The sequence below is a fragment of the Carassius carassius genome, chromosome 27, assembly GCF_963082965.1.
Source record: "Carassius carassius chromosome 27, fCarCar2.1, whole genome shotgun sequence".
Lineage (NCBI taxonomy): Eukaryota > Metazoa > Chordata > Actinopteri > Cypriniformes > Cyprinidae > Carassius > Carassius carassius.
This window is the reverse complement of record NC_081781.1, coordinates 1947502-1965794: the sequence shown is the minus strand read 5'-3', so window position 1 is coordinate 1965794 and position 18293 is coordinate 1947502. Positions and strand designations below refer to the sequence as shown.

General features: G+C 33.4%; 1 protein-coding gene across 2 annotated transcripts in view; it reads left to right on the top strand.

The window, feature by feature from the left end:
- slc24a4b (solute carrier family 24 member 4b) overlaps positions 1 to 18293 on the top strand; it is a 32270-nt gene extending 13977 nt beyond the window's left edge. The window contains exons 3-17 of one of the 2 annotated variants that reach the window (XM_059512069.1): positions 4641 to 4717; positions 7212 to 7286; positions 7461 to 7545; positions 7615 to 7718; positions 8623 to 8697; positions 8877 to 8902; positions 8984 to 9037; positions 9471 to 9562; positions 10952 to 11121; positions 12585 to 12726; positions 13883 to 14049; positions 14128 to 14242; positions 15339 to 15451; positions 15612 to 15677; positions 17224 to 18293. In XM_059512069.1, the coding sequence (XP_059368052.1) occupies positions 4641 to 4717; positions 7212 to 7286; positions 7461 to 7545; positions 7615 to 7718; positions 8623 to 8697; positions 8877 to 8902; positions 8984 to 9037; positions 9471 to 9562; positions 10952 to 11121; positions 12585 to 12726; positions 13883 to 14049; positions 14128 to 14242; positions 15339 to 15451; positions 15612 to 15677; positions 17224 to 17373 (1511 nt within the window). In that variant the 3' untranslated portion in view covers positions 17374 to 18293. Of the gene's footprint in view, positions 1 to 4640; positions 4718 to 7211; positions 7287 to 7460; positions 7546 to 7614; positions 7719 to 8622; positions 8698 to 8876; positions 8903 to 8983; positions 9038 to 9470; positions 9563 to 10951; positions 11122 to 12584; positions 12727 to 13882; positions 14050 to 14127; positions 14243 to 15338; positions 15452 to 15611; positions 15792 to 17223 lie in introns of both variants that reach the window. The other variant, XM_059512070.1, reaches the window with a different exon arrangement.

The following is an 18293-nucleotide window of genomic DNA, read 5'->3' as shown; positions in this document are numbered from 1 at the left end:
TAAACATCCAGCATTGTGAAATCAGTCTATTATCTGTCCAGATGTAGTTCTGTTGTTCCCGTAAGCCTTTTGATTTTGTAAAGAGCTTGTGTCTGTCCACATGTGCATCTGTAACAGATGTCCCATCTGCTGATCTCTTACGCAACACACAAATACATTTGAAAGATTACAGTATTAAAGGTTAATTGCATTATATTGTAACATGACAACATGCAATATTCATCCAGCTCAACTTCAGTGGTGAAACTTCAGTGTAACTCGTCTGACATTAATGATGCTTCAGTTCAAATTAGCCCACTTTTGAAAAGCAGCAAACGATCTATAGAAGCTTGTTTTCACTAAGATAAAAAAAAAGACTTTATCTCTGACTTTTTTTCTGTATAAAGTCAGAATATCGAGATTTATGCACATAATTGTGATGTAAACGTGCAATTATGAGATTAAAAGTCTGAATTAGCTCTTTTTAAGTGTTCAGTGCATTACAATGTGTAGAACAACTATCTTGTAAACTTACCTTGATAAAATATTGCATTTCCCCTTTTTATTTCTTGTTTTGTGATGGAAGCACAAAAATATGTTAAATGCTATAAACTCAGAATTCAGAGAAAAAAGCTAATGTTGTGAGAAATAACGCAGAATTCTGTTATATAAACTCAGAAATTGTGAAATATAAACACACATTTGCTAGATTATTTCAGAATTGTAATGTATAAACTCACAACTGTGACATTAACTCAGAGTTTATATAATAATAATAAAAAAAACTCAGAATTGTGATTGTATAAACGTAGAATGCGTATATTACAAAAGTAATTCAGAATTGCAATATGGAAACTCAAAATTGCTAAATAAAAACTTGGAATTGCGAATGCGACATAAATGCAGAATTGCGAGAGACAAACTCAGAATTGTGAGAAATAATGCAGAATTGCGAGATATAAACATAATAGCAAAAAATAAACAGAAATGCGAGCAATAAACGTAAAATTGCGAGATATAAATTCAGAATTGCAAATAAAAAATGTAGAAAGATGCATAAAGCGACATGAATATAGAATTGCTAGAGACAAACTCGGAATTGCATGCAATTTACTTAAAATTGTGAGAAATAATACAGCATTTGGGCAGTTTGGGCAAGTGTGCAGATATACTGGCGATGTGTGATTGACAGCTCTGAACAATATAAAGTGAGCTTCTTTAATCACTCTCTGTAATTTAATCACAATTTAAATGACAGATTTGTTTCATGCTTCTAAGAAAAACTATCTGAAGTTGATCGTTGTCACTGGCTTGATTCACTGATGCATAAACAGAAGCCCTGGGTGTCCTGCTCTGTCTTTGAGAAAATGAGAGCTCAGACGGGAATCTTTGTTTTATTGAAAATGCACTTGCCTCGTTATGCAAAGCTGTTCTGTTTCTGTTCCGTCATGTTTTCATTCTGTCTGGATTTCGCTGTGATTATTGTTACTCTAATTATGAGTTTAATCACATTAACATAATCACAGTGTTCAGTTTCCATGAGCTCCGGTTTAACAGCACTGCTTTAATCACATTATAAAGGTAAATCGTCAGTGTGAAAGCAGACAGACAGATGATTTATTGGTCGTTCAAGATGAAGCTCTAATCATTGCATCCCTTCGCCATCCTTGCTCTTGTTTTCAGACGAGGAATATTGATGTGTTCCCTGCAAAACTAAGAGCATACATGATGAGCGGCTACTAAATGAATCCATTGCCTGAAATGGAGCATAAAAGTCACCTTCACCTGTCCAGGAGTTTAATCTATATGCTGCTATTCTTAGAGGCGGCTGAGGAAAGACTGTGTTGACTCATGGTGAGAGACAGACTGCTTTTGCATGTTTTAGGATTTCTAATGATGTCGTGCTGCACGGGGATTATCTGAGAGGCCCGTGGACACCAGCAGTGGTTGGAATAGCATGCGATTATAGTACTTTTTGCAGTATGTATGGTGTGCACAATATACAAATGTTCTGTATGCATAGAATACCTGAATGATATAAAATATTGGCTAGACTATGCAGTACACAATCAAAGTAAACACTGTATTCGACAATGCAATAGACTCAACTTGACCTTGAAGCAATATCAACTCTAAATTATATATATTGCATATACTGTATATATATAATATATATATATATTAGTGCTGTCAAACGATTACTCGCGATTAATCGCATCCAAAATAAAAGCTTTTGCTTACATATTATATATGTGTGTACTGTGAATATTTATTATGTATATATAAATACACACCCATGCATGTGTATATATTCTATTCCCAAGAAATGCATTAACTGACAAAACAAATACTTTGAATGCAATGCAAACAACTCTGCCAAAACGTGTAAATGTGCTGTTCAGCACTGAATAAGCATACTGCATAATATGTAGTGTAAGTACTGTATTTTTTGATGGCAATATGATGCAATAGCATTGCAATAAAAACTGTACTGTTTACAAATATAAATATTTTAAGTCAGCAATCTATGTCAAAAGATAAAAACGTGAAAAACCTTTTGTTCAGTTGTCACTGAGAATGCATTTGTGTTAAAACATCTTACATAAAATCAGATTGAAAAATAATGTCTGCAGCATAGTGAAGTTGTTGCATTTCTTCACATGCTGTTTTTAATAACAGCAGGCAGTGTATACGATAGTGTATACTGAATATATTCAGTCTAACATTTACACAGATTTTCTGTCTGACAGCTCTGGAAGTTCAGTTGCTTTTCAGATATCAATGATCTGTTTGGAAAACATCGGAGAACAAAGGATGTCAAGTGAACACACAGCAGATGGACAACTCGTGCCATCAAAAGTGGCATTTCAAACTGCTCTCCCGAATGCTCAATTTTCCAGCCCATTTTTCTATCTCAACACTTGAGTTTAGTCATATTTGATGGTATTATGTGTCTAGTCCTTCTAGCTGTGAGCTAGAAATCTCTCTTTTGTTTGCGCATCAGCAGCTTATTCATGAATAAGTTATTAATTCCCCACTTCTGGGTTTGTTCGATAAAAGACGTGGACCAGATATGTTGTTTTGAAATGTGGAGCATGTGAAATTCTCTTTTTATAAAACTTATTTCTGATTAAATGGATGCTGATACTATGCTTTTTCTCTTGTTTTCAACAATCTTAAAACAAGAACTTCATTATTATTATTATTATTATTATTATTTTATTTTTCTTGTTTTAAACCTAAAAATCTCTCTTTTGTATGGAAGCACATTTCTGCCATGGAATAAAAATGAAGAAATGTGCCTTTTTGTCTCACAATTCAATTCAAGTTTATTTGTGTAGCGCTTTTACCGATACAAATTGTTGCAAAGCAGCTTTACAAAAAAATAATTCTGGCTTTTTTCTCGAAAATTGTGGTATAAACTAAGAATTCTGATTCACCCTCTCGCAAGGTTTTTTTATTTGTTTTTTTTTTTCTTTCACAAAATATGACTATAATATGACTACAATATGACTGTTTTACAATTCTGACTTTTGCAGTTGTGAGTTTATATCTCACATTTGTGTTTAAATCTTATAATTTTGCATTTATATCCTGCAATTCTGAGTTTATATCTCTCAATTCTGTAAAAAAAAAGAAGAAATAAAGTCAGAAATGCGAGATATAAATGCAGAATTATGGGATAAAAAAATTATATATTATGCAATGCAATACAATAACTGAAAATACATATTGAAAACGCAGGATATAATATTCATGTTTCAAGATATTGACACAGACGCATCAGAAGCAGATCAGTTTGTTCTGTTTGCTCAGTTTATCCATCAGTCTGGCATCAATACATCATCTGCCATTTGTGTTGATTTGTTCCTTGTGTATCACTTTTCATTCCTCAAGCTGTTATGTGCTGGTTTACACTCTTACTTTCTGTTTTGGATGATTGATGATGGGTATGAAAATTCTATAATCAGAATATCAGTTTTTTTTCTGTCATGTATTTTGATCATGTAAAGGTTTCAGATCTGATGTGACCGACATTATTAAACAGGCATATGTCTAAACATCCTTAAACCAAGATCCATTTACTTATAAAGCTAAATGACTTAAGATATTAACGCTTGTTTTCTGATGTGTCAAAGTGAATTGAAAAAAAAAAAAAAATCTGCCAGTGGGGTCAGAAAATTAAACATAATTCAAAGAGAAAACAAGATTATGTTTTTGTCCCCATTAGAAAATATTTTCTCTTTTTTTAGGCATAAATTCAATTAATAAATTCTTTTTTTTTTTTTTATAAAACAAGATATTGTCGTTTTGCTTCTCATGTGTCTTTATATAAGAATGAACTAATATTTTTACCCTGAAAAAAGTATTTTTATTATGTTTTCTAATATAAATATCTAAACATTATTAAATCAAGAAACAAACAAAAAAAAAATCTAATTTTAAGAAAAAAAAAAGTCATTTCATTTTGATAACTTTTCCAAAAAAAACAAGACCTAATATCTTGAGTCATTTTGCTTAAATATATCTTGATTTAAGTGTTTAGATATTTTTAATGGAAAACAAGACCATTCTTTTGCAATTTTTAATCTGGAAAATGTAAATGCAAAATGCAAAGTGCAAAATGCATGACTGTAAATGTGTGTTTGTGATTTTTACAGCCATCCATGAATTTCCCAATGATATTTTCACCAACGCTGAGCGGAAGAGCGGTGGTGTGCTGCTGCATATAATAGCGGTAAGGAAGTCCATTTATCTCTCTCTCTTTCCTCAGATTAGCAAAGTACATTAAGAAAATTGCATCACTGAAAGTTTGAGGGAAATTTGATCTGGGTTAGTTTTGCACAGAAGTTTGGTAAATGTATAAAGGAGAGAATTTGGTCAAAGTAATGATGCACGTGCACTGCTGGTGCCTGCGTGATTTGATCTCTTTGCTGTTTTCAGTGTGGGTTAATCCACTGCTAATATGACCAGATCTAACTCCATCAGCCATGAGCAGCACAATTAAAATCAGCCTGTGGTTATATAACACCGCCGCTCTAATGCTCTAATGTTTGCATCACACATGGCTCAGGTCTGAATTATGTATTCACACAAACAATCACAACGTGCTGTGTGTGGGATTTCTGTGCTTTGGTGCACCCCGTGACTGGAAATGATCACGCAAATATCTGTCTGGAATGATTAACTACCTTTTATGCTGTTTGTTACAGTAAAGTTACTATTCATGAAGGGAACTGAATCTTTTTAGTGTCTGTAAAACGCTTACACAAAACCAGTAAATCACCCCTAAAGGATGTTAGTAAGTTTTATTGACACATTTGGTGGTTATATGTTATTTACCATTGTTTTTTATAGACACTGGGGGTATTTTGCTTCCTTAACATGCCTTCCTTCAGACTAGTGGAAAGAAAATATCCAAAATACACATTTAGGTGTATTTTATTAGAGTGTATCTATTTGCATATGTAGACTTTTAAAAATTAGCCAACAATCTTTACATGCACCAAACTTTTGGTTTTAGAATTATCCATATTCTGAAGGTTTTTTTCCACTCAGAGAGATTTGTTTACATATTATTCATCTGATTTATGTAATGTTTTATGCCTAATCATAGTGTGAATATATATACATACATACATAGATATAGATAAACGTACAGCAAACTTGTCTTAAATGTCTATTATAAGTAAAACCAGAAAATCTACGGCTGTTTTAGGTGCAAATCACCTTTGTAAGTAAACAAACGTGTCTCGTGTTATGATGCCATCGTCATCCTCATTGCTGAAGGTCATCGTAGTGTCTTCTTAATTGCTTTGGTTTAAAATTGTGGATAAGCAGGAGTTTGTATTGGGTTGGCAGATGATTAAGCTAGATGAGATGAATGCAGATGTGAATCCAGAGGTTTGGATCAGTCAGGTCTGGAGAGCATGGACACACTGTGCATGCAGAAGAGGAGAGACGGCGTTCTGGAGCTGACAGCGGTGATAAACAGCAGGCGAACGCAGCCAGCGGGCTTCTGGAAGCTATCATTTCTCAAGGGTTTTTGAGGTTTTTTTTTTCCACAATCGCTTATCCTCAAAGTGTATATTTTAGGAGACATGAATAGAGACACACAGGGTCAATAGTTGACATACAGTAAGTCAGAAACAGATGCATTGCAGGCTTTCAGTCCTTACATTACAGTTTTGTGGTGGAAGCAAACAGCAGTACTGAAGGGGGCAATAGAGTTTCTTTTAAATATGCTATATTTTTTTATTTTTTTAACTATACAGCAGGACTTTTTATCTTTTACTCAAAAAAATTAATAAAAAAATAAAAAAATAAATAAATAAACAAAGCTACAATTTAATAAATAAAGCAAACTGAACTAAACTAAACTTACTTTATTTCACCTAATTTCCATTGCAACATTTCAAATTTGTTGAAATTCTATAATAAACAAAACCTAAAACTGTATATAACTGAAACAAACAAAATTTACAAATACAAAAATATTACTAAAACTTTAAAATGAAAAACAAACAAAATATAAAACTGAAATCTAATTTAAATAACTATAATAGCTATACATATATAATACCTGCTATACAGATCAGTGATATCTTAGTATTTCTAAACACTTTAATGAAAGTTGTTCAGTCATCTGTAGACTATTTAATAATATTTTAATAATATAATTAGCATTTATTTTTATATTTTCAGTTTTTATTTTAGTTTTAATTTGAGCTATTTCATGCTATTAATTTAAATTCTTGTTTCTATTCATCTTAATTTTGTACATCAGTTTAAGTATTTTAGTTTCTTAAACTTGATTCAGTTAGTTACAAAGGCAACATTTCTAAATCTTTGTTTTAACATTATGCTAAAATGTTTTATTTAACCTTTTGTCTTTTCTGTTTTTTTTTTTTTAAGATTTAAGGTTTTTAAGATTTATTTTCTGAGATTTCCATGTACTTTCAGCTTAAATTCAATTGACAAAACAATTTTTAGTAATTGGTTTTAGTTAACAACAGCAACAACACTGATGAACATTGTTAGTCAGCTCTAACTTGCTATGCCATATGCAAACTTTTTCACACTTTTGAGATTTTTACTTGGTTTTGTTTTCATAAGAGCAACATTTAAGAAGCATGAGACTTAAATAAAAGTTGCGGTGTACGTCATTGGTACTTAGGAGAAATAAGTGAGTTTGGATGAGGTTTCTACAGTCTTCTGTGGTCTTCTTACAGGCTCTCTACATGTTCCTGGCTCTGGCGATCGTGTGTGATGACTACTTTGTGACGTCTCTTGAAAAAATCTGTGAGGTAGGATTAAGTAATACTGCTGTACAAATAAGAGCAGCAGAATCTGCGCTGTTCTTCCTCTGAACCACTTTGAGTCTTTCAGAAGCTCATAAAACATAGTGCTCCAGATTTGGGTGGTGTTTGTGCCAGAGGCGTTGTTGTATGTGAATCGTCTGCTGTTGTTGTGTTGTTCAGAAGCTGAATCTGAGCGAGGATGTGGCCGGAGCCACGTTCATGGCGGCGGGGAGCTCAGCGCCCGAACTCTTCGCCTCTGTTATAGGTAAAGTTACACAACTGTTGTTCACGGCTCTTTTCGTGCAGCACTTTTACTCATTATGTCCGTTTCCAGGTGTCTTCATCACTCACGGTGATGTTGGAGTTGGAACGATTGTCGGCTCTGCTGTCTTTAATATCCTCTGCATCATCGGAGTTTGTGGGATCTTTGCTGGACAGGTGTGTTTGTGCATCTTCTCCAACAGAAGCCTTAAAGGGACAGTTCACCTAAATTTGAGTCTACTCAACCTCAGATGTAGGTGGATTTTCTTTCTTCAGTAGAACAGTAAAGAAGATTTTGAGCTGAAAGCGTGGTCCTTGGTGATTCATAAAATGCAAGTCAATGGCTACCATCACTTCGAGAGTCAAAAAAGCACATCAAGCTAGAGAAAATGAATCCCTGTGGCTCCTGACGAAATACTGAGGTCTTAAAAAGCAAAATGTTTGGTTTACATGTGAAAACATTATCACCTGTACAGAGAATAGTTTAGAGGGATGTCCGGTTCACAAATGAATCTTTCTTTTGAACCAATTCTCTTTGGTGAACTGTTGGAACAGTTTACTAAATTGGACTGAACCATCTGAAACAGTTTGCAGCTCTAAAAGCTCAGATCTACGAATTACAGTCAATCTGACTATAAACCAGCAAAAATAGCACTCATAATATGTACACTTTATGTCATTGCATGTTTACATAAATTGGTGAATCAGTTCATTGAAACAAACTGTCCAAAAGAATCAGTTCGTGAATAAAAAATGAGCAATATTTTATTGATGCATCTATAGAAAATCATCTATATAATGGTGCATTAAAGAAACCAACCCCAAAACACTGATATGAAGAATCTGTAATGAAACACTTTTGTCCAGATAACCTGAAAAACACTCATTCTTGAAAATAAAATGGTTCTCTATTGACATTGATGGTTTCCAGGAGACTCTTAAACATCCATGGAATCTTCCCAGTCCACAAAAGGTTCTTTATAGTGGTAAAAGATTATTAAAATGATTGATTCAAGATATTTTTTTCAGTGTATCTTCATACGTTTATGTATTTAACAGTAGTCTGTGTTGTTGTCTGTAGGTGGTCTTACTGACCTGGTGGGCTGTTTTCCGTGACTCTTTCTTCTACATATTGTCTGTAGTTGCTCTAATTGTGGTGAGTCTCAACTTAATATCTGCTCTGTTAAAAAAACACTGGTATTTTCTATTGACACACTATAGATAGAAATAGAAATAACTAACTTAAAACCATTTTTTAACTTGTGAAAATACTAAATAAACTAAATAAACCATAACAGAACTAATTATCTTTTTTGTCTTGTCTTGTGACATCAGTTCATCTATGATGAAAAGATTGTGTGGTGAGTCTGTTTTCATTTGTTTCCTCTCGTGTCAGATTTTTGTAATTTTCCATGTGACGTGATTGTGATGTTGTGTTTCAGGTGGGAGAGTCTGGTGCTGGTGCTCATGTATGCTGTATATATCCTCATCATGAAGTGAGTTTATACACACAGTAAAGACATTCATAATGTCACAAATCTTTTCTATTGCAAATAAATGCTGTTCTTTTGAATTCTCTATCCATCAAATAATCCTGTAAAAAATAAATGCATTAGTTTTTTTTCTTCAAAAATATAAAGCAGCACAACTGTTTTCAACGTTGATAATAATCAGAACTGTTTCTTGAGTAGAAAATAAGCACATTCGAATGATTTCTGAAGATCATGTGACACTGAAGACTGGAGGAATTCAGCTTTGATCACAGCAATAAATGACACTTTACAATATATTCAAATAGAAAAGTATTCTTTAAAATTTTACATTATTATTGTTTTACTGTATTTATGATCAAACAATTACAGCCTTGGAGAGCGGCAGAAATTAAAACTCTCTGGAAGAATATTCTCATTTGGATTTTGTCTGTATTAGATTTAATGCAACCATGCAGAAGTTTTTCACGAGACGAGGCGACAAGAACATTGCCAATGGAAACGCAGCGGCCGGCAGTGAACTGGAGGACGGTAAAGACAGTTTAGACTGTAACTGGGACATTTTAGACTGTAACTGGGATGATCTGTTAGTACCTCTGCTGGGTCCAGGTAAGATTAAACAGACAGGCATATTTCAAAATAAATCATAATCCATAATTCCATACCCATGTCACCCCCAGTACAAGTATCCACCTGTCCTCATTTTTTTTTTACAAATATGGTAGACAATAATGTCATACAGACAGAGTTACTGCTAGAAATGTAATATGTAAAAAAATGTTCTGCAAATTTTTAAATATAGTCAGTTATCTCCAAACATCTTTATGTATGTCTATAAAATGAGAAGTGCTATTCATACATACTGCGACTTACGGTGTGATATATTACATGAAATTATTATTTTATTATTATTATTATTAGCTACACGTCACATTGTGCCACTTCACTTTATTATTATTATTATTATTATTAAATTAAGAAGCTCATAGTGAAAAAATACATGCTTTATTAAAAAGTCAAAATTTTAATATATATATTGTTTTTAAATTATTTAAGTTACAATAAGTTACATTTAAATTACAATTCAGAAAAACTGTTACTTGAATAATGTTTTCAGTTATTGAATTACAATATTTATAATAAATTACATAAGCAGAAGTTAATAAAAACAATTGTTTTTGCCATAATCTACTGAATAATATATATATATATATATATATATATATATATATATATATATTTTTTTTTTTTTTTTTTTTTAATATTTTTTTTTATTGGTATTAATCTGTTTTTATTGATTAGTTCTTTTCATAGGCAATTCACATCATTTTTAATTTGAGGGTTAGTCCAGGTTATTATTCAGGGAACATTAAAACAAAGATGGTATTTTGGTTGAGTTTGGTGTATTTCTTTAAAATTCGATTTTTTATTTATATTTCTTGGACACCTTGATATTCTCGTTTATAGCACATGCTCTGATCAGCACGACAGGTGTGGAATTTTGTCAAGATTTATTTTGTCTTTTTTGAGAGAAACGTCTTCCTGATCCAGTGTGTGAGAACCCTTGTTTTCAGCTCTTGAGATCTCAGCACTTTTCTTCTTCCTGCTTCTCTCCGTCTGTGATTGAGAGGTAACATCACTGCCTCATCCATCACTTCAGTCTCTTTTCTCCCTGCTGTCTTTCCACCAGAGTTTGTCTCTTTCCTCATGTCTGTTTCTGGCCTCGATATCTTCACGTTTAACTCTGCCTGCCTGTTTAGTCTTACTAAACCTTTCTGCTTTTACTGCACACTCTTTCTCTGATGCTTCTCTGAAAATGCAGTAAAAATGGAGTAAATGTCGTTTTAGAATATCAAGAAAGAAATCAGTACTGATATACTCTGTGTGTATTTCATGGATATTTATTTTGTCTTTCTCAAGTCAAGTCCAGTAAGGTTTACAGTCGAGGTTCGGTGGTCATGGTTGATGAAATCATGAATGCCAGTCCTCCGAATTACCGTTTCCCTGAAGCCGGTCTCCGTGTGATGATCACAAACCACTTCGGACCCAAGACTCGTCTGCGCATGGCCAGCCGTCTCATTATAACAGAGGTACGGCAGACACACCATGATACAACAAAAATAAATAAATAAATCAAATTTAAAAATTTTATAAAAAGGAATAAAAAATATTGGGATATTCATCATTATTTAAAGAGGTCATATGATGCAATTTCAAGTTTTCCTTTCTCTTTGGAGTGTTTCAAGCTGTTAGTGAACAGAAAAGAAGTTGCAAAGACTAAAGTCTCAAATCCAAAGAGATATTCTTTATAAAAGTTAAGACTTGTCCACGTCCTCCTAAAACGCCTCGTTTAAACACGCCCCCACACGTTTATGTCACTGTGTGGGGAGATTTGCATAACACCGTCCAAATGTTCACACAAAGAAAGAAGGCATAAACTTTTTTTCTGCTCAGGGAGTAGAGAGCAATGAACACTGTGTAGGGACCATGTCAATGGGAACACAGTTGATGGACGGAGATCACTTCTAATGAGCTGATTATCTGAATCAGGTGTGTTAACAGAGAGGCATGCTAAATGTGTAGAGCTGGGGGGCACGAGGACTTGTATTGAGAACCACCTGTGTAGAGTAGCGCTTGTTGTTTGTCATTTCTCTGATCACAAATGCAGACATAGTTTTGGGTTTACGTGGCGCGATGCAACACATAAAAACACAATATATAAGTCATTAGAATTTGTAAATAAGGGGCGTAATATTTCCGTCAGACACTTGAAACATTTTTCCAATCACAATGCACTGGATAGCTGGCCAATCAGAGCAAACCTCACTTTCAAAACTGATTAAAACATAAAACACAACACGTTTCAGAAGGCGGGGCATAGAGGAACAACAATAATTTACAGTATGTGGAAATGCATGTGTTTTTATAACCTTTAACCGCATAATCACATTTCATTACACCAAATACACCAAATAATTGTCTTTTAGCAACATCATATAACCTCTTTAAAAAATATATGCATATATATATATATATATATATATATATATATATATATGGATATGCTGATTTACTGCTCAAGAAACATTTGTATTTTTTTATAATCAATGTTGAAAACTGCTTAATATTTTTCTGGAAACAGTTATACATTTTTTCAGGATTCTTTTACAAATAGCCTTTATTTATTCTTTTTATTAGAAATAGACATTTCTGTAACATTATAATTGTCTCTACTGTCACCTTTGATTGACTTAATGTGTCCTTCCTTACTGAGTAAAAATATTAACTTGTTTTTTTTAAATCTATCTGACCTCAAACTTTTGAATGATAGTTCAAGTTCAAATAATGTTTTGAGACTGTTGACCATTATTTTCATCAAAAATCAAAATGAAATTTAATTGTTTATACTTTACATTATAATGTTGTGCTTCCTGAATGGTTTTTAATTTATTGTTGTTGTTTATTTTTCACAAAATAGAGAAAAAAAGTATTAGTATCAGTATTAGTATCAACCACTGGTGCACTTATAGAAAAGCGTGTCTCTTGTGTGTAGCGCCAGAGGTTGGTCCAGTCGGCTAATGGTGTGGAGACAGCTGTGGTGGACGGCAAACCAGACATCGAGAATGGAAACTTGCCAGAAGACAAAACCACTGAAGAGAAAGAGAGTGAACTCACCTCACCGTTCAGACTACCAGGTAAGTAAAGGAGAGTTACTGTTGCCTTTCCAAAATCACCCAAAACATTCAGAAAAGAAACGGATGTGATAGAGATGAAAAAGCATCTCGGAAAGAGCATTTTAAGAAGCAAATATTAGCTTTTTAACCTTTGTGCTGTGCTGAAAAATACCTAATGTGGTGTACATGGTAAAAAAAAATGACTAGCGTCAAAAAAATTACTTGTAAATATGTAATTATGCTACAGTATATAAACATCAAATCTTACATTCAACCTTTTTGTCAACTTGTTTTCTTTTAATGTGCATGCACAGGTTTAGTATTTAAATTTTGGATTTTTAGATCATTTTGGTAATTTCCATTCAAAAACTGAGATCAGTGAAACCTGTTATCAATCAGTTCCAAGAACAAATACAAAACTTGTGCTAATTGAAGGGAAAAAAACCTGATGAAGTTAAATCCAATATGTGGTAATAATATAGCATAATGACAGATTTACAAGCAATTTTTTGTAGGCTGGTCATTTTTGACCTGGAACACCACAAGTGTAACAAAGTACAAAAATATCAAAATTTATTCCCTGTTATTAAAGGGTTAGTTCACCCAATTGTTTTTTATATAAACCCAACTGTATTCATCTGAAAGAAGAAAGGATGCCTCAAAGGTGAGTAAAACGCAGTCTAATTTTCAGTTTTGGGTGAACTTATCCTTGAACATATCTTGAATTCAATCTTTGTCAACTTGTTTACTTTTAATTGCCCCAGGTTTTGTGTTTATTTTTGGTACTAATTGTTCGAGGCCTCATTCATTTGAGCTCATGCACCTCAGTTTTCCAGTGAAAAAAGCATAATTTGAGGATAATTCTGGTATATTTTTTATATTTTTACCAAAACATGGTAATAATGTAGTATAATAAGAGATTTACAAGCAATTTTTGTAGGCGGGTCATTTTTGACCCAGGTCAAAAAAAGCTGTGGAAAAATACCAAAGCGGTTTCATTTTTCAGGGTTAGGAAGCTTTTATACCTGCTATAGGAAAAATAAAATCTTATGCCAGTCAAAATGACAGGAACACAGCATGAGGATTAAAGGAACCGTATCTAGTTTGTAAGCAAGAGCAGTAAAATAAGTTTATAGCACTGCAGTGTGGTTTTGAAACAGTACGTTATGTGTTTCAGACGGCTGTGTGAACAGAACTAAATGGCTGATCTCTTGGCCGCTGTTGTTGATCCTGTACTTCACCATCCCAAACTGTGCAAAGTCTCGCTGGGAGAAATACTTCATGCTCTCCTTCATCCTCTCCACCGTCTGGATCGCCGTCTTTTCCTACTTCATGGTGTGGATGGTAGGTGCCAAATGTCTGTCAGTGTCTCTCTCCGGTTAGTATGTCTTGTTTTTAGTAAAGCTTTACTCTGTCTTGTAGGTGACGATCATCGGATACACGCTCGGCATTCCCGATGTCATCATGGGCATCACGTTTCTGGCAGCGGGCACGAGCGTCCCGGACTGCATCGCCAGCCTGATCGTGGCTCGTCAAGGTAGATCGATCGCGCCCTTCTGATCAATAAAACTGGATCAGGATGAATTTAACATGAAAAACAGACTCTTTTACCTTCATGTATCTGATTAAAGCACTACGGCACACATAATGTGATTACCTGTTCCTCTGTCACAATCAATCACTTGACCTCAGACATGGACTGCATCTCAATGCTGCCTGCCCGATACAGAATACAAGATAACATAGTTACAGGTTTTAGGATGAGTTTGTAATGGTTATCTTTTGACTTTTCCAGCCATAGAAAAATACTGAGGCTCATATAACATGGAAGTTTAAACTTATGTATCTAAAAGATCAAGTGTGTAATTTCTGGCATGAAATAAAATTTGTGTTTTTGAGCCAGTGTTTCAGGCTCAGTGTTTCATACTTCATTGAGAAATTATAAATTGATCATGAATAAAGTATGACAATACAATTATTAAACGCATTATAGATATGCTTTTAAGTCAAGAATAAAGCATTTATATCTGTATTTATAAACTACTTATTAATGTCTATTAATGCTTTATAAATTATGAATTATTTATTTACTAATGCTTAATTAATGATAAATAGTGCAGTTATTTTAAAGTGTTACTGAAAAACTTTTCAGTTTTTGACTACATCATTGTTGTGTAAACGTAGCCTAAATCATATCTTGTTTTATAAAGTAACGCTTTATGGAAACACGTCTTGTGGCTGCTTTTCTGCTTTCTTTTGTAGTTTTGTAGCGCTTCTATTGAAAAAGGCTTAACAATTGACAAAGCATGTAATTTCTGGCACCAAATGCCATTTTTATACTTAAATGCAGTAAAATATATATATTTTGAAATTATATTTTAGTAAAATGCACTTTTTGCGGCTACTTTTCATTTATAGTTTTGCATTGCTATTGTTTTTTTCACCACTTCTTTTTGCTTTAATTTCACCACCGATAAATGTATTTAATAAGTTATTTTTTTCATTTTCCATTGCTTATCCCATGACAAGCCACATCACACTTATTTTGCATTGCTTTAGGAGAAATGGCCTCTGAATATGCATGATGAGTGAGCATTGCTTGTTCAGTGTGAAAGCGGGTCTCATTTCTGCAGGTCTGGGAGACATGGCCGTGTCCAACACCATCGGCAGTAACGTCTTTGACATTCTGGTGGGGCTCGGCGTTCCCTGGGCGCTGCAGACCATGGCAGTCAGTTATGGATCAGTTGTAAGCACATCCAGCAGCTCTTTCTGTTTGAACACCTCTCAAACCAGGAGCTTCTTTTGAACACATGAGCACTGAAGCACCAGATCTGTTTTCATTGTACTGGTGTAATGGCACTGTGGCATTGTGGGAGATGATGATGCTGTTTCCTCCCTCCATCCAGGTGATGATAAACAGTCGGGGACTGGTTTACTCTGTGGTGCTGCTGCTGGGATCTGTCGCGCTCACCGTGAGTAACTCAGCAGGTTCTCCTGAGACAATTCGTGAATCAATCTGGATCAGATGCAAGCTGTAGACTTTTTCTGTGACTTCTGCTGAAAAGTTATTAACTTTCGAAAGACAGGTGTGTTGATTTGGAGGAAATCTGGATGCACAGATATAGTGTGGGTCTGTTCATAGTTAAATACTTTCCCTCTGGTATCACAGTTTTGATCATTAAAATAAATACTTATCCTTAACTAGAATATTTGACGATTGTGTAAGTGTGGAGAATATTATACATTTATTTAAAAACAAAAAGTATAAACACCTGGATAAATAAATCAAAGAATAATAATACAAAAATCGGTTATATATTAATGTTAGAAAATAACAAGTAATTTCTAATGTTACTGTTTTTAATTTATGTGCTGAATGTATTTTAAAGAATCAAACTGTCAATTATTTTAAATAAATCATAAAATAATAAAACATCAGTTAATACAAATTAATCCATTTAAAGAAATATTGCGTTTATTATCATCTGATAATATAATGACAATTATTATAAATATAATACATTTATTACAAAGTGATTGGCAAATGCTAAAATTAATATTGCATTTTTGTCTGAATAATTTTTTAAAATGTAAAATTAAATCATAATTGTTTTTATTATATTAAATCAAATACTAAAAAAAGTGTAATAAAAAAATAAAAACTTATACAATTGACATTTTTATATTCAGCTTAATGCTGTAATATATAGATGACAATAGTTTAAAATAGAAAGTTATTTTTCTAATGTTAGGAAGTAATTGACGATCGCCTACATTGAATATAAAATGTTTAGTTGCTGAATATTTTGATAAGTCAAAAAAAGAACATCAGTTTAGAAGAAAATGAACAAATTAAATGATTGTTGTTATGAAGTAAGTGACTATTGCCTAAACTGAATATTGCATTTTTCCTTTGTATTTGATGAAAATGTTTTGATTATTAAATTGTAGATTATTTTAAATATATTAAACAATCGATTCATAAAAAATTTAATGAAACTGTTGAATGGGAAATGGGAATGAAATGAAAGTCATCATTATACAAAACAGTTATTTGTAATCTTTTTATGAAGTGAGAATTGCTTAAACTGAATATTAATAGTTTTTTAGATTAGAAATCGCAACCTTTTGTGCATTTTACTGTCCAGTCAAATCAGAACTGATAGCTGTCACATGCATGTCTATAGTTTCTCAGTCTGTTGCATTAATCGATGTTTCCTCGTTAGTTAACTCATCTGTTCCTTTGCTTGCTTTGTAATCCTTCAGTTCTCCCTCAGGATCTATTGGTTTTCGTGTGTGTCACTTCTGTGTTTATTTCAATATTCCAAGACACTGTTATTAATCTATCTCTGAGTTGTGTTCCTCATCTTTGTGTGTTTCTATACCACGCAACCGAGGCAATAGCCCAGTCCAGTTATTCATTTATAGACTTCAGTCTTACAAATGAGTACTGAACTGCACAAACATAAGCAATATGTAAGTGATTAAAGCTTCATTCCTGTTTTTTTTTCACTGCAGATTCTTGGGATTCATCTGAACGGGTGGAAGCTGGACTTCAAGCTGGGCGTCTATGTGCTGGTGCTGTACGCCATCTTCCTGTGCTTCTCTATCATGATCGAATACAACGTCTTCACCTTCGTCAACCTGCCCATGTGTCAGGAAGACTAGACTCTGAATCCCAGAATGCACTGTTCTGATGTCACGAGCTCCAGAACCATCATCACCTCAGACTGGACGAATGCTAGTCTTCATTAGCACCAACACTTTATTCAAGCTTTTGTTCGACTCATCTCACTGTGGACAGAAAAATAGATACGGTCTTCTACTTCAGCTCATTTTCCTGATTCTGACCCCAGAAAGAGGATCTTCTCCTTGGAAGCTCTTCTCTTCCAGTTGAGATCTTTAATATCTCAGAATGCATGGCAAACACGGAGCGTGTGGACGCCTGGATAAGCATTCATCCTTTTCTACATGCCTACAGTGATCTGTTTCTTTTTCTTGTCTAACCACTGAATCTCTTCATGAAGAATTTATTGCTCACACAACTGTGAATTCTTTTGCAGCATATCACCTTTTTTGGTGAGTTATAAATAAGCAAAATATTTAGAAATGCAAGAGAAACTAACATTCTCTGTTAGTACTGTGTCCTAGAATCAGGTACGATCTGCCATGCAAATCAGTGCAATCTCATTGGTCTAAAAATCTGCATATTAATCAGCAACAGTGGCAGCTGGCTGTAATTGTGCAGCGTTGACTTTCATTGCAGATGGACTAAATTCTTGTCATCTGAAGCATGTCATGCCTGACTAGGACATTTTCATAATCAGTATTTTTGATCTTGTTTTAAATTTTTTAGTCTAAATATTTAAACATCCTTAAAACAGGATAAATTTGCTTGGAAATATTGAGACATTGAGTTCTTAAGAGTTTGCAAGGAATTCAGTATATATTCAAATAAGTTCGTTTTAATTAGTTTTTTTACATCTTTGCAAATGCTTTTAAGCATAAACCTGAATATTTAGTTTTAGATTTATGTAAACAAGAAATAAGAATAATATTTAAAAATACAAGAGAAATAAAAGTTTTTC